At 35.0% G+C, this 26170-nt stretch overlaps 1 protein-coding gene across 7 annotated transcripts in view; it reads right to left on the bottom strand.

Annotated features, from left to right (window-relative positions):
• Nucleotides 1–26170, bottom strand: part of ERC2 (ELKS/RAB6-interacting/CAST family member 2) — a 551904-nt gene that overhangs the window by 280103 nt on the left and 245631 nt on the right. For 5 of the 7 annotated variants that reach the window (XR_004253689.1, XR_004253692.1, XR_004253693.1 and 2 more), the window contains 2 exons: nt 25756–25767; nt 11089–11224 (listed from right to left, as the gene is read on the bottom strand). Coding sequence is in view for 1 of the 7 variants with exons in the window: in XM_032193894.1 (XP_032049785.1) it covers nt 11089–11224; nt 25756–25767 (148 nt within the window). In the remaining 6 variants the exon portion in view is untranslated. The remainder of the gene's footprint in view (nt 1–11088; nt 11225–25755; nt 25768–26170) is intronic. The other 2 variants (XR_004253691.1, XR_004253694.1) reach the window with 1 other exon arrangement.

Raw genomic sequence — 26170 nt, 5'->3', positions numbered from 1 at the left:
GCTTCAAATTAGTTAACATGGTATGCAGTCTTCCTTATCTTTTACATGCTAAAGACTGATTCTATGATCAGATATACTATGATGCTCTTACTGTACCAAGAATTCTATTACATTCATCTGCACTAGGTACCTCAATCATTAGGAAACATGGTATCCTGAGTAACACCACTTCAAAATCTTATAGATTAACAGTTCAGTCCAATAGATGGATTACTGGATTGAGTAAGACTAAGTCTCTGTTCCTTAATGGTGCCATTGGCAATCAGGAACACCTTCCATAATTCTTTTTTATTTCTTATGCCTTGTTTTCTTTAAATAAATATAATCAAGTATTTCTACTTTGTAAAATACTTTGAAACCTATTAATACAACATATTATAGAAAAGGTGTCATTTCTTAACTAAGAACTGAAGTTTGTTTTTTTTTGTTTGGTTGGTTGGTTTTGTTCTGTTGTTTGGTTTTGTTTTTAATTTAAGACACATTTGGATACTATCTGGCAGTCTGCGTACTGTTTTAACTTGCATGTATTACAAAGGAAAGCAAAGAACCCGAAATAATAACAATTTACTCTCATACTTCCATGATTAAGAAGTAAATATCTGAATACAGCTTTGCTCTAAGTGACTAGAAATTTCAGAAATCTGATCACTTTATGTTTTGTTTTGTTTTGTTTTAACTTAAAGGTGAAGTACTTTCTCCTTCAACTCCAAGATTATGAGATTTGAAAATCAATTCCTTTTTCCCCATACGTATCTATTTCACCAGGATTAATTTTGCCAGCTAAATTCTGCTCAACTAAAACTAAACAACTCAAAAAAAAGGGATTGGGAAAGTATAACAGTGAGATTTGGTCCCCAAAATCTTCTATTGAAATCTATCCCATGAAAGCTCCTCGAAATAAACATGATTTTACAATAAGCAAATTAAAGAAATCTTTCTAAGGCACCAAAGTTCTAGACAAAATTAGGTAAAGAAGCACCTTCAACTCCCTTCACTTTCCAGTATGTAACACTAGGTAGTCTGTAAGTAATACTGTAGAAGACTATTATAGAACACTTTTCATGAGAAATTAGTGATATATATCTGGCATATTAGCAACCAGAATAATTCTACTTAGGCTCACCTCAAATAGAACTTCGTCACTGACCAGATGTATTAGTAATAGACTTGCATGCTATTCAAAATGATCTATAGAGTGACAAACAGCAGCAATAGCTAGCACAGGTTACTAACAAGTAGATGGAAGAACAAATTACGAAATTAGCTGAGAGCTCAGTTTGATGCAGACCACAAGGAAGGTTTTGAAAACCTTTTTACTTTTTTCATCCAGGCTATCAAATTTTTGATTAAAAAGTGTTCTAAGCATATTAATGAGCTACAAATATAACAAACTATCTAGAGATATTATTCTTTCATTTGGGAAAAATGAAAGTTTTAGGTAACATTTTAAGCAATGCCTAAATTGGAAAATCTATGCTCATACATATTTTCATTGTGCTACTTTTATATTACAGGGTTAAACTCTCCTATATTCATCTTATATTGAAGAGAGCTATACAAATAGGGTCAGTCATTTTACTGCAATTTCACTTTGCAGAATTTCAATCTAAATCATTGTTTTTGTCATTGATTATAATTTATGTAATATAGGGTGTTTAAATACATAAGTTAGTAAAATATTAGACAAGGTATAAGTTAATGTTGAAGTTAAAAATGAACTATACATGAATTGCTATATTGGACAGTCATGTGCTGAAATACTAACATCTATTATAATGAGGTTATTGATGTAGAGTTGACGTATGACTTGATTTGCAGATGCCCTACTAACTAACCTTTTGCAACTATATCTCAGTGTAAACCTGTGGTAATTATTGCTGGGAAGGGAGAGGTGATTTAACTGAAATGTTTCGTTTGATGCATGTTGAATGTGATTGCCCCCTGGGGCCTACAGGAGTCCCACATGTGAGTTATTACACAAATTGGGGGGGGGGGGGGAATCACATTAAATTTTTCCTGTTTCCTATTGTTGCACGTTTGTTTTTTCAAATAGGATCTTTTTCTTCCAGTGTCTCTTCACATATGCCCTCTCCAAATAACAAATGATTTATTAAAGCACATAGTAGCAATAAGTGTTGCTTAATCTAAACATGAAAAGCTTGTCAATAATTGCAGTTCACAAGTTTCTAAATATACTAGAACATACAAATATAAGTTTGTTTGCAAATCAAGATGTCCAGGTTTTATTCTTGGGTACTGAATTCATTGAATTAATGTCATTTAGACAACACTGAAAAATGTGTTTCTTACTAAACTGTAAAAACTAAGATCAGAAAGTTAATGTTATTTGCACAGGTACTTATAATACAATACTCTAGGCTTCTAGAAAAAAGGAAGGACTTGACAAGTACATACAACAGTTCTGATAATGTTTTACCTACCAAACATTTTTTATATTATGGGTGGTTAAAAAAATGTAGCACAGAACACAGTCACTTCTGCCAGACTACCAATTATGACAAAGAAAAAAAGATTTGAGAGACTGTGAGTCTTGTAAAAAAATGATCTTCGTATGATATTTTCACGGATTGTCTGTAGGGACATTTTATAACAAGAGCAGTTTTGGATTCTGGGGATTACACTGCACAACGAAAACAAATGTCAGAGTAAATCCCCAAAGAAAAAACACTTCTGCTATTGATCCTCAGACCTACCAATCAACCTTCTTGCCCTCTGTAGACTCTCAAATACTTTTCTTCATCTGAAACCTTTTAGAAATTTTTTTCAACATAATCTTAAACTACTGGCTGAAGTTCAACATACATTTCAGCAACACATATGGAATTTATCCACAACTTATGGAACTTCCACAGGCCAAGGAAAGAGAATTCCTGAATGTCCATCCACATTTAAAATCTGAACTTATATTTATATTGTTAGAAATCTAAATATAAATACACTAGCTGTGTCTTCAATAGTCTTATGTCTGTCTTGATTAGTCTGATTTCTGCTTCTAATCAAGTAATTGTTTGTTTCTCTGTTTTTGTTTTGTTTGTTTTTAATATATTGCACTATATCATCACAGGCTTATTTGTTCTTACTATTACCCCCTACCTCAAAGATTTTTTACAGATTGGTTATCAATGCATTACAGAAAAAAAAAAAAAAAAAAAACAGTTTTGTTACATCCTACTTTTTCAGAACGACTATTAAAAATTTATGTTGTGCTACATGAAAATGACTGCTTTAAAAGGCATTGCAATTCCTGACTTTTCCCAGATATTCACCAGGAAGAAAAAATAAATTCCCTGATCTGTGTGAAATTTATGTTATACATTTTTCTGAAGGCTGAACGTTTTTGAGGTTTTACTTATTAGCTATACTCTCTGTCTTGGCAAAATCCAGCTATAACTAGAGAAGCAGAGAAACACCAAAGGAAGTACCCATTAATATATCACTAATACACATAATTGTCATCTACTGTACTAGATTCTCTCGTTTGCTAGTACATAACTCTTGCTTCATAAGGATAAAGCTATTTGATATGTATATAATGCTGATTTTCTTACAAATTGGTCAAGCTTCAATTTAACCACTCAAAAAGAAGAAACTTTCCAGTCCTCAAGGAACATAAAATTTGAAAACAGAGACAAGCGAGAACATATTTTGGTTTTCAAGCAATAAATAGAAAAGAGTTCTGTTGATGTGCTACAGAAAATTAACATAAAACATTGACCTCTGTATTTCATAATATGTTAGTTCATTAATGTAACAGACTACATATGGAGATTTAGCCAAAAATACCAAGGATTGCGCACTTAGAACTGACTCACTTGTTCAAAAAGTATTTGCAACAGCTTGAACAAATGTATCCAGTCCAAAAAAATATATATATATATCTGATGGCAGGCATTTTAGCAAGAGGCAACACCTTTACAACATTCACAAGCCATATCAAATTATTTCCCTTGCTTGTAGACTTAAGTCTACAAGCCTGTATCTCACCTGTATGTTCTAAAGGATACATTGTTCAGAACACAGAGAAAAAAAAATCAAGAGCAATCACCTATTTCCCATTATGCCTGGCTCACAGCTGAATGAGAAGTAGGGAACAACTGTACTCAGAGCTAGTACACCCACATGCACGCTACAGAGAACAGAAAAGAATGGCGTAAGAGGCAAAATCCCAGTCTTATCTCTATCTTTCCCCACCATAATGAGCAGCCTTCTTGAGACAGAAACATACAGGACCCTCTAAACACAGCATTTCTAAAACCATACAGAGAGGGATAAGCCCAACTTCAGATACATGCTTAAACTAGAATTCACTTCTAATTCAATAGCTCATGATTTTAACCTCTTAAAAGGTTGGGCCTTTTCATTACGTATGTATTTCAGCACTAATAGATACAAAGCTGTGTATTTATGCAATGAATTCTCTCCTGCCTTATGTCAGCTATATACACTAATACCTGTCTGCATAACAGTCACAACTGTTTCCTCTGTCTCTAAACTGATTACACTGTTCTGTTCATTTTTATTTGCAAGGATTCATCTCATTTCCTAGCTTCCTCTTTTTATTAATATTAGAGTTCAGAAGTCTTTGAGACAATGCAGTAGTAAATACACTGCAATAAGAGAAAAATCATAACAAATGAATGTCAGGTATATCACTTGTTTAGGCCATGCTTTTATTTTAAGAGACACAGACATAGCTTATGGCAGTGTGCAAGGTCTTATGTATATTTTGCATTTGTAGAACTATTATGGAGATGAAAATTGTATGCTGAAGAATGGAGTGAAAAATAGACAAATCCAAGCTTAAGGATTCACGCTGAATACATGTGAAATCTCTTGGGAGTTATTTTTTTTATAAAATACCATAGATATTGACATGGCAATAATCAGACAGCAATAATACCACCTACCCTGTCTTCCTGTCTTTTTTTTAGTAAGACTTTCTCTTAATTGTGCTTTATATATCATCTAAGAATAAATTTCTACCCTAAGAGATACAATTGCCTCAGGATGCCTTTTGCCTCAGGATGTCCAGCAGCAAACCAAGGCACAAGTGCTGGACTCAGTTTATAAGAGCTAGATGTTTGCACCTGGAAAATGTAATGTGTACACACCCTGTTTCACAGTACTTCAGGATCAGAGCATTGGTAAAGCTGCCTGTATATATTTGAAATCAATGAGAACTACACATTCTTACTCAAAAATATATATTTTTTTTAGTGAAAAAGCTCTTTCCAGAATGTAGAATGCTGTCCAGAGAAAATCCAAGTTATCTGAAAGAAGATTTTGACAAATGATTTTGCTGGGTCCTGCACCTGGGATGGGGCAACCCTGGCTATACGTACAAACTGGGTAATGAGATGCTGGAGAGCAGCCCCGCAGAGAGGGATCTGGGGGTTGTGGTTGACAGCAAGTTGAATATGAGCCTGCAGTGTGCCCTGGCAGCTAGGAGGGCCAACCATATCCTGGGGTGTATCAAGCAGAGCATCGCTAGTTGGTCGAGGGAGGTGATTGCCCCGCTCTACTCTGCGCTGGTGCAGCCTCACCTCGAGTACTGTGTGCAGTTCTGGGCACCACAGTACAAGAAGGACGTTAAACTGTTGGAGAGTGTCCAGAGGAGGGCAACAAAGACCGTGAAGGGCCTAGAGAGGAAGACTTATGAGGAGCGGCTGAGGTCGCTGGCCCTGTTCAGCCTGGAGGAGGCTGAGGGGGGACCTCATCACAGTTGACAACTTCCTCATGAGGGGGAGTGGAGAGACAGGTGACCTATACTCTGTAAACACCAGTGATAGGACCCACAGGAAGGGTGTTAAGCAGAGGCAGGGGAAGTTTAGGCTGGACATCAGGAAGGGGTTCTTCACAGAGAGGGTGGTTGCACACTGGAACAGGCTCCCCAGGGATGTAGTCACTGCACCGAGCCTGTCTGAATTTAAGAAGCGATTGGACTGTGCACTTAGTCACATGGTCTAAACTTTTGGGCAGACCTGTGTGGTGCCAGGAGTTGGACTTGATGATCCTTATGGGTCCCTTCCAACTTGGGATATTCTATGATTCTAAATAATCCAAGTGTTTAAAACATTAGGAGAATCAAAGATTTCTAACAGATAAACCAGAGAAAAGGTAAGAACAATAGAAGCTCTGTAGAACAGTGCAGAGTATTAAACTTTTTAGCTTTCTTTTCGAACTTATTCCTGCACCTCCCTTGTGACATGTACACATGGGAGAGTTTGCATAAAGTTTCCATACAGGAGTGTTTCTATACCTGATATAGATATAATACCATGACATTCAATTCACTTATTAAATCAATAAATTTATGAAAATTATAATCAGACAGAAGTATCTATTTAGTTTGCCTTGAGGTTTTTGTTGTTTTATTTGCTATTACAGTAAGTTTGAAAATCATAATCAAACCCAAACGTTCTCAAGTTATCAATGTTATCCAAGTTTTTTCCTTCTCAATTCTATAGATTTAACAATGTTACTGGAATGAACTTTTTCCGTGCAAGAACCAGGAAAATATATCTCAGGAAGCAACTATGTTTCACATGTTATAACATTTCAGGGTCCTGAGAGGAGATTTGTTTAAGGAATTGTATACAGCATTATTACATTACCCCTAAGTTTCTTAACTCTGCATTTCTCTTAAAAAAAAAAAAATCATTTTAAGACTCACAAAAAAAAAAAAAAAGAAAAAAGAAAAAATTAAGGCATGTTAGATACACTGTTCTCAAAAAGCTTCATGATAAAGTGTTCAAGAATCAGCTCTCTTGCAGTGGTGCTTTACGTAATATATGACCATCACATCTGGCAAGATATGCACAGGTCTGCCCTTGATTTGTGGAAGGAAAAAGCAGAAAACCTCATAACTATTCTCCATTTCCAAGAATTAATCTCAAGTCTGGCTTCCTGATGTTTTCAATTTTCAAGTGATCCAAATAACCCCCTCAAAACCACACCTGAAACATCACTCACAATTATAGCTGATAGCTGAGAGAGAGCAAAGTGTTTTCCCTCCCCAGACATGCAAGGACACTCTCTGTCACAGCAGAAGATCTGGAGTGCTCTGAGATGTGGCCATCAGAGACAACCTTGTCCTACAAGGGTTGATGCTAGGATATGAACAAGCTTTGAAAAGCTTTTATCTGAAAACAGAGCGTAAAGTGTTATAAATATGCATGATGCTACAAGCCTTAAGAACTACTATATACTAAATGAAGCTTCAAAAGAGACTTCCTAACTTCCTCAAACCTACCAGAAAGCAAGCAGACAGCTGAATGGGTAAAGCTTCAGCCCCTGCGTAAGCTGTGCAAAATGGATGGCACTTCAACTGAAATATTCAGTTTGGCCCAAATGTCTCCCTGAATGGCACACAAACAATTATCATAGATTTCCTATTACATCTCTTCCAGTGCTTCTGCAAAAGGGATTGAGACTTGGCTGAGTAAATGTAATTTGTCTAGTTTAATTGTTCTTCAGCACTCAGCTGAGCTTATCACAGTTAACCAGCAGGGAATACAATCATTCCATCAGGCCAGAGAATTTTAGTATACACATTAGCAGCTCAATACATCATTCACAGATGTAACAAGTACACTACAGACGTGAGGACTGTGTGTTATACATATAAAAACTGGTAGAAGATGTTTTTGTTTTTGTCTTCTTCTAATGAAGCAGTAATGAGGAAACGTGGTCAGAACCTAAGGGTTCACTAAGCAATAATTCAGTATTAGAATACCAATACCAATTAATTAGAATGCCAATTAATTTTATTTTTGATTAGTAGATGGATAGTGCTCCTAGAAACCAGTTTGGTTTTCGAAGTATAAATCTCATTTCATGCGTCTCCCCACAAATCTTGCCTCATTTAAATTCTTAGGTCATGTTACAACTTATTTTAATTAATAACTCTACATATTATTTATAAACTGAAGTTTAATATCAATTGTGATCAAGTATTCTGCTCTGTCAAGTTATTTATTTAGTCAACTCTTATATCTTGAATTTAATTCTGTATATGTTCACATCAGTAGAATAATTTCAGTTTATAGTCTGCCAACTGAGGAAAGTACTGTATCCTTGATAAGAAAACGCATTTACCTATCATGTACTGCATTATCACATACTGCATCATATGCATCCTTTTGAACACACGCCTAAAAACTTCTAACCTAGAACACTCACAAATCTTCACACTGAGCCTTGCAGAAAGCAGATGTGTTCCAGCCCTGCAACCAGGTGTTTGCACCTAAATGTTACAGGAGTATATGTTTATCTTATGCCAAATGCACTAAATAGCTTTATTGTGACCAAGTATAAAAGCCTCAAATGAAAATCAACCTGAAATGACAAGCTATACAGGCCAATTAAAATCAAAAATGCATCCACCAGTGCTTTTGGTCAAATTTTTTAAAAGGAGAAACTTGTACTTTAAGATATATTATATATGCAGTTATAAGTATAATATATATATAAATATATATATATATTTATATATACACTTATACATACATACATATATATATATAATGCAGTTCTAGGTATTTTATGGCTTAATTTGTAAAGGCAAACAAGCCATTCTCATTCAGGTGAATTTGCCTACACCATGAGCCATGCAGTGACAGCCAGCCTAATTCACTAAAGAAGCAAGGTGACAGAGAACGTACAAACATGTTCCCCTGCCACGAACACAATGGTCACCATTAAGGAAGGCAGGGGAAGTAATAAGCCAAGGAAATACGGGAATGTTTTAGACACGGGAAATATAATAACCAGTTGAGAGCAACAGTTTTACTTATGCCAGGAAAGGCAGGACTGGCTGTTCCAGCATGTCAGCAGTGCAAACAACCAATGCTCACTTCCCTGTGTTCCTTCTCAGAGCTACTGGAGGGAAGGGAATGAAAAGCACCTACTAATAGGCAGAAACAGTTGGGATCATCTCCTTTTCACTTTTTCAGAAGCTTAGCAAGTGTAGGATGAGCCACAACACATAAATACTTACATTACTGAAAGCAATTTCTTAAAGTATACAACATGAAACTATTAACATTTTAAGGCATAGTAACTGAGAAATGAGAATAATTAGTTAACTGGTTTTCATGAACTGTTCTTAGTAGGCAAATGCTTTATAGCTAGTGAATGGCACAGAGGACCTATATGACAGACAAGCTTTTTCTTTATAAATTTAGGCTGTTCAGCTATGCTGCTTCCATTTGGTAGACCTGTTCCCATTACATGACTTGAAAGTTCCAACTTTAGCAGTTAATCTAAGACTCTAGGAATGACTTCTATCCTCTAGTGATCACACTGCTCTGACAGATTTCCAAAATATGAAAAAACAATAAAGCTATAAGATATCCTTTTTACTGTTTCTCATTAACTACAAGTAGCTGCTCAACACTGAAATTTGTTTGTTTTTTTTTGATATATCACATTATCAAACCAAATACTTCATGAGGTGTTATTACTACTATAATGTGCAGTAGAATGTACGGTTATACAATCAGTATGTAAGCCTAAGGTTATAAACTACACAAAACATTACACAGATGCATAAATAACATATATTTGCTGAACTTGATTCTGACACAGCTTCAACAAAAAACAAGCCTGAAGACAGGCATAGTGTTAATTTCTCCATTTTGTATACAGGAATGCATGAGAAATACAATACTGTATGAAGCAAGCGAGGGTCAAACTCCATCTATCAGAAATTTTCCAGAAAACTATTATATTAACCAGATCAAACCAAAAATGACATATTGCACTGTAAATTAGGCTTACCTATAAACTCAGGGTACAGAGACATCAGTGTTGCTGACAGAACTCAGTACTTCTCTTCATAGTTTTTCACGGTCAGCTCTCAGAGAACAGTTTTTAAGTCAAGCATCAAACTTGTGTTGTGGTCTTTAATACAAATTCCCTAGAATTCCCTGGTAAGCAACGTATCATTTAACCAGATCAGCTAGTTATTGTTCAAATCTCAACACTTGAATTCTAATAATTTACTGTAGAAATTCTCCTAGAACAAGGTTCAAAGTCTACCTTGGAAAAAGAAGAGATATAGGAAAACTTTTTTATTTATATATATAACATTTAGAAAAAAAGTTCCTGTTCTAGTAATGAGAAGAGATCTGTCAGATGAGACACTGATAGCTCTCTCCAGTGCTTCTCTATGTTTCACACAGACTCAGTGATCCTTATGGGTTCCTTCCAACTCAGGATACTCTATGATTCTATCATTCATTTAAGTACGTAAAATAAAACTAATCTTTAGTGAAGATTCTAAATTCATCATTATCCTGTCTGACGATTTATACTCACCCTTTTACCCAACTACATATGCATATATAGAGAGCTAATAAGAGCAAATCACACTTGTTAAATGATCAGAGTATGCAACTAGATGATGATATCTCTGCTGATAGAGAAATGCAGACGCTGGAATTTAACATGAACAGCTACCTCTAGAAACACAGAACAGGAAGGAGCTTGTGTGTCTCAAACATTATTGCCTTCCAACTCCACACTGCAAAACATGGCAGAATTTCTGTTATACAGTTTAATGCTCTTGAAAATAATAAGCTGTATTTTACAGACCTAATCGCCTGGGTATGTAAATGTTCAACCCATTAAAAAAAAAGTGTAGTGTTTGATACAGAAACTAGCTGAACACTCATAACCACACTATATAAGCTCATCATGCTGTATGGATATAAAATTGAATAGCACAGAAACAAAATACAGAAAGAATCCTTTTATTTTCTGACTGTCCTCAAAACAAGCTAGAATTACTTACTTTCTTGCTTATAAACTAAGGAAAAAAAAAAAAAAAAGACCTTATGAAAAGAAGGTTTCAAATTCTATTTCTGTTTTTTTCCTCACCCTAAAAAATAAATATTTCATAGGTGCAACTGAAGTCATTAGAGCATTGTCTGATAGTAGAGGAGAAACCCATCTCTTTGCAGAAAGATAATTGTTATACATCCATGAAGAAACAGAAGCATGCTTCCTTTGATGATTCTAAAACACAATTAAAAAATAGTAATTATTAAAAGACTAAAAACTCACCTGTAAATGTTGAGAGTTGTCTGTCATATTGTCCTCTCGTCTACGAACTTCTTCCAGCAGCTGTGCATTCTTTTTTTTCTCCATTTGTTGATTGTGCTTCAGATTAGCAGCCTTCTTGTTTTGGTCCTTCATATGTCTAAGAATTATATGCACATACACAATAGCATTAATGACTGCAATGACATCTTTTTCTCTATAAATCTGCCTATGACTATGACATAGGACATTGATTCACCAACTTATACAACTATTCCTAGTATCAGATTTAAACAATTAAACTTTACCTTTTTTCCAACTAGCATAATAAAACAGCTTTTATGCCATCAGATTACACAAGGGTAAAGCAATTATTCTGTCCTACAAGATTTTTCCTTTTCAGTTTTTAATTATCTGCTCACAAATACTTATAAATGTCCTGATCACTATGCAGAAAAACTGCTGTAACAGGAGATTATCCAACAATTCTTTCTTTTTGCTTTTCAACTTTTTTTTAATAATGTGACTTTTGATAATGTGACAAAAGATCAACAAGTAAATTTGTAAGTAAATTTAACGAAAATGAAACAATCTTTCCCACCATTATATATTTTCTGTTCCTAAGACTGTCCTTGAGTAAATAATATTTATTTAAAATTTAATTATATTTTACCGTGGAACTTACTAAGTTAATAGAAGCTTTTCTGATATGTAGCAAACATCTTTTTAAGAAAGGAGGAAAGCTAATTTTCCCTGGCAGGAACTGGAAAAAAAAAAAAAAAAATCCTTGCAGTAATGCTTTTTACCTGCTTGGATTCCTAGATATTATTTTCTTGACTTTCTTTGACTTTGAGGAATTTGCTCCCTTTTATCTATATAAAAATAAAGTCATGTGCAAATTCCTAATGAGATCTACTCACTAATCCTATTTTGGCAAATGAAGAGGATATTATTCAATGCCCAGAAGGATAAGGGAAAACATCTCTGTTGCCTTCACATTAGAGCTTTCAGGGAAAGACAAAGTTATAGAATACTTTCAATGATTTCACTATATTAAAGAAACTAGGTAATTTTATACTGACTTCTACCACTGGTTCTTTCTAAATTACTTATTTATACTGAAAAAAAAATACAATCTCTAATTAGTAAATATTGCAAGGGTATAACAATTCTTTGAAGACATTTCATTTAAAAATTTGTAGGTAAAGCACGTAACAGAAAAGACAATTTATTTCTATTACTAAAAAAAAAAAAAGAAAAAAAAGTAACTTCAAGTTGCTTAAGAAAATAAGTGGGTACAAGTAATTCAAATTAATATATATATATTTTTTTGCTGTTTTAAATGGTTTAATAGATTTCAATCAAGACTGACATGGAAACCATATCATAATGCAGTATGGGATACAAAGACCAAAATCAGCTTCATGTAGTGTTTGTTAAATTATGTAACCTTTAAGTAAACTCCATACAGGTTGCAATGTGAACAAAGAATCTGAAAGTCCAATTTTTTCTCCTAAGAAAATTCCAGAAAAACTGGAATGTGGCCTTAACACGGCCACATACTGGAGCACAGAATACTATCAGTTCTCCCCATTTACTATAAATACACTATAGTTTATTTATTATATAAATATTATTTTATTATATATTATAGTAAACTATACTATAGTTTACTACAGTTTCCCCAAAACTACAGTTTTTATTACTTTTTTACTTGTGGCATCTTAAACTACACGATGTAACAAAAGTCATAGAAACATTTATACATGCCTAAAGACATTATATAAAATTTGATTGTCTATCAGAAAACTTCATATAGAGAATGTAGTGGTATAGAAATGTAGCTTTTCACTGAGACCTCCAGAATGGAAGGCAATGGTTTAACAGACCATGAATTAATAACACACCATTAAAGACAACAAAATTACAAAATAAGGAACAGAATATAAGAAGGCATTCAGAATATAAAGCTATAAATACACTCTTCAATTTCCCAACTCTTTCCTTCTTTGAAAGTTTCAGCCCTAACCAAGGGGAAAAAATCACTTTGTTATTTTTTGAGTATGATGCAGATATTAAACTACAAAATTATTTTTATTTAATCTTAAATTCCTCCAAAAATGGACTACAAATTTAGTTCACCTTCCTGTAACTATTTATCTGTTGGAAAATGTAAAATATGCACAGAAAACAGATCAACACAGACTGGACAACACTGATTAACGAAAAAAAATTAAATTAAAAGAATCTCCAGCAAGCTTACAGATCATTTTTAAAAGAGACAAGTATGAATTCCTCTATTTGAAACACAGATTTATACTATAGCTGTGTTACAGTGTTTGCATCATTCTCTTAAGACACAAGAAGAAAATTAGCATGATTGTTTTTCTATGCTGCAAACTATACAGAATCACAGAATCACAGAATTTCTAGGTTGGAAGAGACCTCAAGATCATCAAGTCCAACCTCTGACCTAACACTAACAGTCCCCACTAAACCATATCCCTAAGCTCTACATCTAAACGTCTTTTAAAGACTTCCAGGGATGGTGACTCCACCACTTCCCTGGGCAGCCTGTTCCAAGGCTGGCCCTGCTCAAGCACCTCCATGTCCTTCTTGTAGCGAGGGGCCCAAAACTGAACACAGTACTCGAGGTGCGGCCTCACCAGAGCCAAGTACAGGGGGACAATCACCTCCCTAGACCTGCTGGTCACACTGTTTCTTATACAAGTCAGGATGCTGTTGGCCTTCTTGGCCACCTGAGCACACTGCTGGCTCATATTCAGCCAACTATCAACCATCACTCCCAGGTCCTTCTCTGCCTGGCAGCTCTCCAACCACTCATCTCCCAGCCTGTAGCTCTGCTTGGGGTTATTGCATCCCAGGTGCAGGACCCCAACCATCACTCCCAGGTCCTTCTCTGCCTGGCAGCTCTCCAACCACTCATCTCCCAGCCTGTAGCTCTGCTTGGAGTTATTGCATCCCAGGTGCAGGACCCGGCACTTGGCCTTGTTGAACCTCATACAGTTGACCTCAGCCCACCAGTCCAGCCTATCCAGATCCTCCTGCAGAGCCTTCTTACCCTCAAGCAGATTGACACACACACCTAACTTGGTGTCATCTGCAGACTTACTGAGGGTGCACTCAATGCCCTCATCCGGATCATTGATGAAGATATTAAAGAGACTCTCCCATTTAGACATATCTTTAGCAAAATGACAAGACTCCTAAGGAAAAAATACCTTTTCTCAGCTAGAAGAGACCACCAGTACAGCTTACAATAGTCTCTTTCTAGACCTCTGTCCTCATGTTTAAATCCCCAAATCAAGTTCACTTGAGAACAAAATATATATTACATGATGGTCAGAAGATATTTAAGTAAAACCTATCCCAGTAGGCCCACAAGGATAATATAAATCACCAGTACATTTTCACAGCATTTTAAGAAAGGTTAATTTCCTGAAAAACACAACACTCCCAACACAGCAAACCAAGCAAGCAAAATGACAGTGCTAAAAACAGCAGGGATATTTCTGTTTGAGTTACACTGACAGATTAAAAAAAAAAAAAAAAAAAAAAAAAAAAAAAAAAAAAAAACTACCAGAAATTGCATGGTTCAGTTGCAACTTGTTTTTATGATTTCAGAAATATAATGGGTTTAGATATCAAATTATGTGTTATTCACTACAATTCCTTAAGAATTTTAGCATGACACCCTTCTGCTTTGTAACTATTCAAATAAGCATTTTGGATGCACTGTGCAAGTCCAAGTAAAAATGGGCCCATGTAGCATAATTGCAGGAACAGACCTAATCTGCATAAAGTGAATATAAGAAAAAATGTCTTTTTCAGAACTTTATATATACATGTGGCATTTGGTGGAAATTTTTGCTGTGTAATATGACTTTATGCTGTTAGAATATAGACTGATTTCAAAAGTAATGCTGAATAAATTATAATTTATATTTAATCTCTGTAAGAAGTTGAATTTTATGCCTATGCTAACTGTTTCTTTCATCACCCTTCCCTCTCAAAACTTCCCATTTTGGCATCTGTTTAATGCCATACCAAAACACAGAACATGGTAAAGCTGCAAAGAAAAACATCTGGTGCCTGTGATATGCAAAATCCTGCGGAGAAGGAAATAAAAGAAAGCTGTGTCATAATCTCTTTCTTCCACAACTGACTAGATGCCCATGGAAACTAAAGAAAATGCTACAGTTAAAAAGCCTAGCTGAGCAATTCTCTCTTAGGCCTGCATTAAATGTACAGGAGGAGTTCAACACAGGGAATAAATACAAATCATTCCCTCTGGATTTTAACTACATGTATACTTTGCCTTTAGATGCCACAGGGGCCAGTGGGATTGGCCTGTGGATGTGGTAGGCCAAGGAGTGTAGAGCATGGGGCACAGGAAATTCCCCTTCCATCTTTCTTACCTAATTAGGATTTTTATTTTTTTTAAATATGAATTCATGTTTGGGTCTTTCTCAAACATAGAAACTGCTTTAGTAGGTACTCATTCAACTCTTACATCCTGCTTTCTTTGTTGTTTGACAGCACTTCATTGTTGTCTGCTGTGGTTTAGCCGGGCCGGCAGCTAAACACCACACAGCCGTTTGCTCACCCTCCCCCCTCCCTCTCTGGGATGGGGGAGAGGATGGGAAAGTGAAGCCTGTGAGTTGAGATAAAGACAGTTAATTAAGACAGGAAATATATAACAATAATGATGATAATAGTACTACTAATAATAATGTGTATGAAACAGGTGACACACAATGCAATTGCTCACCACCCACTGACCGATGCCTAGCCTAACCCCGGCAGTCCGCCCCCCCCCACCCCAGCTAGCCACCCCTATATATTGTTTAGCATGATGTCAGATGGTATGGAATACCCCTTTGGCCAGTTTGGGTCAGCTGTCCTGGGTCTGTCCCCTCCCAGCTCTTGCTGCACCCCCAGCCTGCCCACTGGCAGGATGGAGTGAGAAGCTGAAAAGTCCTTGGTTTGGTGTAAGCACTGCTCTGCAACAATTAAAACATCAGCATGTTATCAGCACTCTTCTCATCCTAATCCAAAACATAGCACCCTACCAGCTACTGGGAGGAAAATTAACTCTGTCCTAACTGAAACCAGGACATTGTCACACAACAATTATTTCCAGGATGGTCCTTCTTGGTGAATGAGCTAAACTCAATGGCAAGAAAACGTACTCAGGTTGTACAATCATAGAATGGTCTGAGTTACAAGGAACCTTAAAGCTCATCTAGTTCCAATACCCCCGCCATGGGCAGGGACACCTTCCACAAGAGCAGGTTGCTCAAAGCTCCATCCAGACTGGCCTTGAATGCTTCCCAGGGATGCGGCATCCCAACCCAGATGATCTCCTTTATGAGATCATAGACAAATGACTTTAGGGTAGCCATGAGTTTAAACACAGTTTCTTTTTTAATATAATATTTGGGAACTAGTCATTATAGAAACATAAATAAAATTACTAAGACCACCTTCCCATTCTAACTCTATCAAAATACATTTTTATTGGCTTTTAATAGAATCTAGCTACATTGACATGCATCAGTGCAAGCAAAAATACATACAAATAAATGGCCACTGAATCTAGTTTGCTGGAACTGGAAGTTATGCTACTGCCTCTTTCATGTTAGAAATGATCAAAGTACTCCTTCAGATTCCAGGTCCTACATGATACACAATATCTGTCAGCCTTGACAACAAAATCTAGTAGAAAAGGGGCAATTTCACTCTATCTGCTTCTACCTTAATTAGAATAAACTAAAATATATACATCTCTGGCCATTGTAAAAAATTTCAGGAAATAGTTTAAGTTTACTAGATTGCAGTATTTTTAACATTGAATATATATACATTTTTTTGTTCCCCCCTCCCCCCCCTTTTTTTTTTTCCTTCAGGAGAGTTCTGAAGAATCAAAACAGCATAGCACTTAGTGATATTCACACTAGCAAGAACTAATTGTAATGACTGCATTTAAACAAGTTTTTTCTGTCTCTTGTATAATAAGATACAAAATGATCTCACAGGTCAGTCTACAGTGCACTTAATTACTTTAGTACAGGTTTTAAAAACAAATACTGACATTTAGTTTCTACATGTATTCAAGTATCTTTAGATTTCATTGTACAGTAGTGCATAACTGTTGTCTACTCTCCAACGCTTTCATCATGATTATAGAAAGTCATGCTATTTCATTAAATTCCCATTTTAAATTAGCCACCTGAGTACCTTGGCCAAAAAGTATGCAATGTCAGCCAAAATCAAGTGTTAAATGCTTAGTGTAGCTTTCACTGTATTTCATAAAGATTTTTTTTTCCAAAGCATCCAAAAATTGCAGACACGTGAAATACCCCTAAGAGCAAAACCTATAGCATTTTCTAAAGGAACATGTCTCTGTAATAACTGTCATAATATTAAACAGCATTACAATGGGACCAGCTGTCTGAAAGACAACCAAAAATTTCTCCAGTATGCCAGAAACCTGTACACTTCACCATTCATTTTACAAGAAAGTATGCAGTCTTCTATTGTTGGGATAATACACATAGAAAATGAGGTAAATAGTGTTTTCTTCTTTATGATTTTTATGGAATAAAAATGAAAAAAAAAATACAGAGTATAACAAACTCAAAGAAATAACGAAAAAGTTTCAGGAAAAAAAAATATTAAATATAGCAATTTAGTCAAAAGACGATTTCCACAAAACATGAAAGCCTCAAAAATCTGTGTTAAAATTTAAGACGCTACATAAATTACAGCCAAATATTTCAACTGTTATTCTAGGTACGCATAGAAAGAATCTTACAGCCAATGCTTGAAAACATTTTTATTTTTAAAAGATCATATTTCTCCTTTATAAATATTCTGCACCTTCACATAGGATTCATGTATGTTAACTATAAATTGCATCTTAACACTTTAGGCAGTCTGGATCTCAGCAGCTAATCATGCAGAAGACCTGATACTGTAAATCCTATCCATTTGAATGTCTGTTCTGAACTACGTTACTTCAGTAAGGCTCAACAAATATTTCCAACAGTTTTGTTCTCACTGCCTTAAAAATTGAGAGTACATACAGATTCCCATTTGATTTATTGAGTAAAGACCAAAACGGCAGCATGGGAGTTTGTTTTAAGACTTCTTTACAATTCAGATCCAGCTCAACTGAAATACATCAGACAGAACTTCCACTAAGATATGAGCAGTGTTAAGTATTGTTTCTGATATTCTCATAGAATGCAAACGCATTTGCTACTACCAATCTATAAGCCTGAAAAAACAAGGCTGGGTTAGACTCTAGCAAACCATAAAGATAACAAGAGACATCAAGGGAGGTACTGACAGACACATTCCTGGCACAAATGTGCAAGGACACTGCTTATTCACTTACACCCCACAGATAGATTTCTCTGGGGAAAATAGGTTCCACCATAATTAGAAAACCTATATGCATGACAGGCTTAAGTTTTGATATGACAAAGAAAACAAAACATGCCTCAAATAACCAGCATTTTTCTTAAAGAAAAACTTGATTGGTAAATTTATTAAGTTAGAATCTAGTCATCTTAAGATCAGATGACTTAAGATCATATTAGATAACTGCTAATAAAAAATAATAATACTTTCCTGCGCTGACATTTACATTTATAAAAAGTTTCAGGTTGTTCTTTTAAATCCAGATTCAACAAGCTAAAGGATTATTAGTATCCAAAACATCATTTTTTTTTTTTTTTTTCCCTTAGGCTTAACCTTCCTTTTCTATTTTTTTGTTAAAAATTGTCACGACAATCAAAAATTAAAGAATACTTTGAAGGCAAAACCAAAAGCAATCATTCCAGCCATGCAGAAGTTAATTATTTTAACTCAACCAAAACATCCAAGAGAACTGAGCTTCAAAATAACTTTTATTCTTTCTCCTTTGATGGTTTTAAAAAAAATGGTACTGGGCCCGACATTCTTTTCTTATGATGTAGATGATGCTCAGAAGCTAGATTGCTTATACATTCCAGGCCAAATCATTCATCTACTTTTATGCCCTGATATAAAATGGCAGACAGTGATGATCATAGCCAAAGGCAGAATATATGGTAAAATTTATTAACATATAAAATAATGAAATTTCATAATAATTTTTGCCTTTTTCTTTGTGTAGAGGAACCTACTCTGACTGCAAAACTGCAAAGCCAGCTCACGATTTACACAATGATTACACTCCACCCACAAAACAAGCAACATATGTAGAATGGAGCCTAAGAAAGCCACAAAACTATAAGCAATCAATTTACCACTTCTAATACATTACCCCCTCCAGAGTAATTATTTCATTTGGGGTTTGTGTCTTTGGTTATTCCAACAGTATGATGACAAAACTGCTACAAAAATCTATTATTTTGTTTAAAATGGTGCCAGAATTTGTAATACTTTCAGCATCTTCATTCCATAACACTGTGCAATGCACCTGAGTTCTGAGAATGTAAGTAGGCACACAATTGCCTGCCTCAGGGAGTACATGGCTCATACTGATTCATCTGTAACTACAGTATAACATTAGTGTAAATCAGCTCCATTTTCTATATCAAAGCTAGTATAACAGCACACCAGTGCTGGACTGCCTACTGCCAAGAAGGATGACAGAAGACCTTGAGACCTTCCCTTACATGGTAAGCTTATGACAGTAAAATTTTGGTGGCTGGAGAAAAAAACAAAATCTGGAGAAAGAGGATACTCTCTGGTTAATTTTGGCCAAACTGACTTTTTTCTTTTTTCCAGTAACAAAGACCATTTTTCTGTACACCTTTATCACAAGTTAATTTTGTCTTCTCTTACTGAAGAAGAATGTTTAGTCTTCTTTCTATCATTCACCTAAAATGGAGACTATGGCAAACTCCATGTCACAGTTCCTACTTGATCTATGCACTACAAGAGCTGAGAAGCAACCTCCCTGTCTTCTCTGCATTCATGTAAAGGACTGGAATCAAAATGACTGGTACAAGCATTGAACAAAAAAAAATCATCTAAAACACTACTTTTAAAATCTCCAAATAATTTGATTCCCATATTCCTTAATTCTCCAGCTGAATGTAAGAATGCTGCAACACCCAGAATATATCATCAAGGTAAAAAAATAAATAAATAAATAAATAAATAATAATAATAATAATAATAATAATAATAATCTTTTCCTTTCCTTTAGATCTCATGGTTTCAAATGTTTGAGGCCTTGTTTAAGATTTCCTAATTCTCAGATTATTATGACAGTGCTTCAGTATGACAACTATTTTGCTTCTAAAAGCACCACATGGCTGCCTTGACAGAACCAACAACTTTGCCTGCTAGAAATAAAGCAAGTGCCACAGAAGTCACTGAAACATTTGTCACCTCAAAGACAAAAATGTGAGAGGAAGGGTTTACCTAACACACAATCTGGGAACTTTTCCAAAATCTCTGTTTAAGAAGTGTTTAGTCTGACACAGTTCCCTCCAAAGCCCTGGACAGATGCTAGAAATACTCACATGAGGATAATGCATGAATGAAAAAGACCTACTAAAATCCTGTTTCCAAACTATGGTTCATATCACTTTGTTTCAACACATATATGCACTGGAACCACTGAAACTTCAATACAGTGTATTGTACTACTGTCTCAGCACATTCTTATTGGATGACACTTTATATGAACACATGTGAAATCCATACCGGAAGACTCATTTGTCACACATCTCTTGTGAAAACAAGGATTGTTCTGCAGTTGCTTATGTTATTTTAAAATAAAATAAAATAAAATAAAATAAAATAAATAAAATAAAATAAAATAAAATAAAATAAAATAAAATAAAATAAAATAAAATAATACTGATGACAAGACACTAATAAGGATAGTTGATCTGATTTAAATGGCAATTGCTTGCTCAGCTATTTTACTAATAAGTGATAACTGTAACCTGTAACCAAATATAGTTGCTGCCTGATATTTGACCAAGGAGTTGTAGTGCTCCTACTGTTTCATCAGGTTCTTTCCTGCTGTTCAACAGGGAAGCTTTTTTTTTTTATTAAATAAGTAAATAAAGTCCACAACATGTCCAGCATGAAAGCAATCAGGATTGAGCCTCCTCTGCTGCACTCCACATCTTACTGCAATTTCCTTCTGAATCAAATCTTTCTACTGAAACTCCTGGCTTAACCTGTCAGGTCTCAGGATCAATCCAAACTATATCATTCAAACTTTCTGTACTTTTGCAGTAACCTCTTCAGAAGTCTAAATAAGTCAGGCATACACTGTACAATTTCTTGTTTTGACATACTAGCTTTCCCACATTGTAATTCAGATCAGAGCATTTCAATCTAGTCACAACCACGTTGTCTATTCACATTGCTTCTGCATTATGTAAGTAAACAATGTGAGTAGAAAAGGAAGCTCCATCAGCAGCCCAATTACTAAATTTAGCTCCCCTGTCTCTTTTCAATCACAGCTTTTCAAGTGTAAGCTCTACTATCTCACAATGATTCTTCACATACATCACATCTCTCCACAACACACAGGGAATCCTGACAGCATTGTACCCAGGCAGTCTCTGAGCTCCCCAAGAAAGTGGTCTATGGCTGCTTTATTCAAAAGTTAAAGAAATATGTTCTGTGGATCTTCACCCTGGCAAAAAAAAAAACTTAGTGTAAGCAGAAGGTCTAGAGAATCATAAGAAAGACTGCTCTGTCTTGAAATCCATAATCACAAAACAGAAAGAGTAACAGTTCCTTATGTTCTTTATTCCCCAACACAGAATTTTTTTGTCAGGTCCAACCCAATCCAAAGTGGCTATTTTTCCTTCAGAGATGTAAATTCCTCCTTATGCTGCATATCTACATATTTCCAAAGAGTATTTACACCAAATTGAACTGAAAAAAGCACATTACTGAAAAAAAATTACAAAATATCCTTCCTTGTTTACATAATTCATTATAATTTATCTCAGAAATGATGTTAACCTCTGCAGTCCTTTAAGGATACTGGGATGGCATTAGTAAAGAATCAAGCAAATTAAGAAGGGAGAGGGATAAAAATGAACACTGCATTATCCTGTCACCAGGCCAATGTATCTTTTTATTCTTTTTCTCTAGTAATTCCTCTTATTTCATATTATATGGTTATTTTATATTGTTCTTTTAAAGGGAAGAGGTCCAAATAAATAAACTTTCTAGTTTATGTCTTAAATAAAATTAAATGCAAATACATACAAATTCAAAAGAACATGTAATCAGATAAACATCTCTTATCACATCTTCATGTCTTTCAAAAGGTTTAAATGTTAAAATGCCCACAATGTTAAAATGTTGGTTCTATATACACAGCAAACGTTTCTCACTAAGAACAACCAATCTCTCAGAAGAGTAATGTATATTCCAGATTCTCTCAGTTTTCATTAGTACACTATCTCAATTTCTCCAGGGAAATTATCTTTGAACAACATATCACTCTGCCCTTGGAACCATCAAAATGACATTTGACAAAACTGTGGAAGGCTTGTAAGTTAAATTTAAAACTCTGTTAAACCTTGCTTTGCACATTACATGGAGCTTTAGCCTTCCACAGAAACAGTTAGGAAGGCCAACAACAGAAGCTGGTGGGAAAATTTCCAGAACTACACCATCTCCTGTTTATCTACAGGTAGAAAAGTTTGGGAAGCATATAATCTATCATAAACTAAACCAAAAAAAATGTTACTGACTAGTGTGCTCTTCTTATTATATAAGTAGATTGATATAAATCATATATATATATTATTTTTATGTCAATGTATTTTTCTTGTTTGCCAATGGTATCAATAGCTCATTGTGTTATAAAAGCACTATAGCATTTTTCTAATCATTCTAATCATGAATAAAATGACAGCTAAGAACATATTGATTAGAAGAAATTAAAGAAATTAAAGAAACAGTTCTGTTTCTTAAATTAAGTTTTGATCTTAATGATGTTTCAAGCTGCAAAAACTTAACACTTCACTGAAATACTACAATAAACTCTAATCATACACTACAAGTTATCTAGGACTCCAGGGATGAAAGTTGGCAGGGTTATGAGGACAGTTTGCTTCAGCTGGTGTTTTAGGTCAATAAAACATAACAGAAATTGCACCTCCAACTGCTGAACAAATGTTTCTGCATACCAATCATTGAATTCCAGTGAAATCAACCATAATGACAACTGCATAGGATAATAAAGAATCAGAGAATCATAGAATATCCTGAGTTGGAAGGGACCCTTAAGGATCATCAAGTCCAACTCTTGACACCGCACAGGTCTACCCAAAAGTTCAGACCATATCTTTCTTTAAGCTCTCTCTGGCTAGGGAGATTTTCAATAAACGTTGAATATGATAGAAATTGTAGATATGAAACTCTGATAGAAATGTCAGAGCAATCACATTCAGACAGTAACTCCACCATAGCTAGATCCAGAGTAAATGCATTTAATTACTTTCCGGCAGAAATAAAGATGCTTGAAATAAATGGTTTCAATATTTTTTATAATTCAGGTGTAATAACATTGTATTCAAGCACATTAAAACATGCTTGTAGTAGACAAACAATAAAAAGAAAGTGTTCATGTGATTCATTATTGCAATTGATAAGACTCAAATTTCAGAAACAAAAATTTCTGTTGCTGGAAATTAAGTTTTGATTGCATTGTATATTAAAGCACATCAGGAAAAAAAAGCCTTGTCTCATCAATGTTTTAGTAGTGAGACATTTTTTGCCGTATGGTCTGAAGGCATTCACATCAGAAACTCCTCTGACATGCTTGAATTGTAAAACATGAACTGTACTTGGTTTTGAGATCAAGATACGAAATCTCTCCCAAACCAGTGAACTCTGCTCACTGCTATTCTCAGTTTTACATGAACTGAGAATAATGCCACTCAAAAAGTAGGCATTCCAATAAAAAGTCTGAAAACTTCAGGGCTGAGCACATTATAAAGGTATATTGGAGATTTGCCATGATTCCAGCCATATGCGCTGCATGGCAACATGATACATGGAATCATTTCTGCAGATGCAAAACCTTGGATACCTGAAATCTGCCTAGACAGCCGTTGCAGCATACACCCTCCTTTACATTCTAATCCAACTGGTCTGTGAAAAAGTAAACAAATTCTACCTTGATAATGATTGAAAACCAGGCCTGTTTCTGCCTAAAGCAAAGCAACTTCAGCACAGGAAATGAAATTTAGTTGCACCTTAGCCATGTCACATTTTGATATTAATAAAATCTTAGACCATTAACATGTATTGTGGTAAATAATTTCTCAATTTATACTAAGTAAAACAAGAAAGAAAACATAAATTTTCTTTTCACTCTTTAGATCTCAGCTAAGAGAATAAAAAAAATAACTTCAGCCTCTCCGATTTACTGTTTGATGAAATCTCATTATCTCAAATGTTTGAGGCCTGGTTTAATATTTCTTAATACTCAGATTATTATTACAGTGCTTCAGTGTGACAACTATTTTGCTTCCAAAAGCACCACAAGAGTGTATGGTTGCCTTGACAGAACAAGCAACTGTGCTTGGTAGAAACGAAGCACATGCCACAAAGGTCCCTGAAACATTTCTCATCTCTCTATTTGAAAACCAAATACACCTGCATTTTAATAGTGAGAGAGAGAGAAAGGTCGGTTCTAATAGACTAGATCTCAGGTCTCCTGATAGCTCTTGCAACACTGTTCAATTTAGTAAGCAACATTTTAGGGGTTCACTATACCGCAGCAAAACTCTGTATAACTTGGGGAAAAACAAAACAAAACAAACAGACAAATGAACAACAACAACAACAGCAAAAAAAGTAAAGCTGAAGATTTCATTCACAAGATTGAAGCCAACAGAAAGACTCCCCAGGAGCAGAGGACCTGTTTGGGCTATGAGAACCAAATAATTTAAACATTACTCAAAAACAGTGCAGAAGCACACTTGCAAAATTAATCTAAAACCTCAGAGAAACAAAAATGTGTATCTGATTAGATTATGCTACATACAAATCCAGCATACAAAGTATATACTCACATACACCTCCCTTCAAGTTTAATCTGGTTCATAATCTGGCCAACACAAATTGCTAAAAGATTCTGAACTAGTAGCTGAAGCACTCCAACCTGTCCTATTATGTTTGCAATAATAGTAAAACTGGTAACAGTAAAGTATAAGTCTCTAATTGTAAGCATATATCTCTCTGTATATTCTTGTTATTGCTCACTTCATTATTCCCTGAGTTGGGCTGTCTACCAAAAATTTATTCCCGGGTGTTGAACTCCTAAAACAGAAAGAAAGAAACAAAAGAAACGAAAGAAGGAAAGAAACAAAAGAAGGAAAGAAAGGAAAGAAAGGAAAGAAAGGAAAAACTAGTGACAAAAACAACATGTAAGTTTAATATGTTGCTAACAAGTATTTTTTTCTTACAAACTTTTGACAAAAGCATTCATTCACCATGAAGTTTCTGATCTAGAAATGGTATGACCAAAAGCTTCACAACAGAATCAAGCATGAAGGGAAAAAAGGGGGGGGGGGGAACGTCAAACAGAAGTTACTGATATGGAATTAAAATGACCAAATAAATTAAGCATCAATGAAAACCTTGGTCATGGGAGGACCAATTAAATAGGAAAATACTGACCTGGAAGTCAAGCTGGTTGGAGTAGGGATGAAAGCAGCAGTTTGGAGAAAAACAGACAGGGAGAGAGACAGCAAAAGAGAATTAAGGGAGGAACACATTAGTTCTTTAACAATATAACAAGTAGATGTTATCAGTAAATTTTATTCAGAAACTAAAAACAGAAAACAGAACAAAAAAAAAAAAAAAGAGAGAGAGAGAGAAAAGGAAAAGGACTGCAAAAAGAAAAATAAAATTTCTGCACCAAGCATATCCTTGCTGTACACTGAACACAATGGATATTTTAAAATCAACGGCACCTTGTCATTATGGACTGTTTAACGCCATTCGTATTTATAGCCATTTCAATGTATACACATACATTATACACATGGAACAAACAGATTAGCTGTTTACTGGTAGTGTTTGCTGCCACATA

This window comes from Aythya fuligula, chromosome 10, assembly GCF_009819795.1.
Source record: "Aythya fuligula isolate bAytFul2 chromosome 10, bAytFul2.pri, whole genome shotgun sequence".
Taxonomy (NCBI): domain Eukaryota; kingdom Metazoa; phylum Chordata; class Aves; order Anseriformes; family Anatidae; genus Aythya; species Aythya fuligula.
The sequence above is the reverse complement of the archived record's forward strand: the minus strand, read 5'-3'. Positions and strand labels throughout refer to the sequence as shown.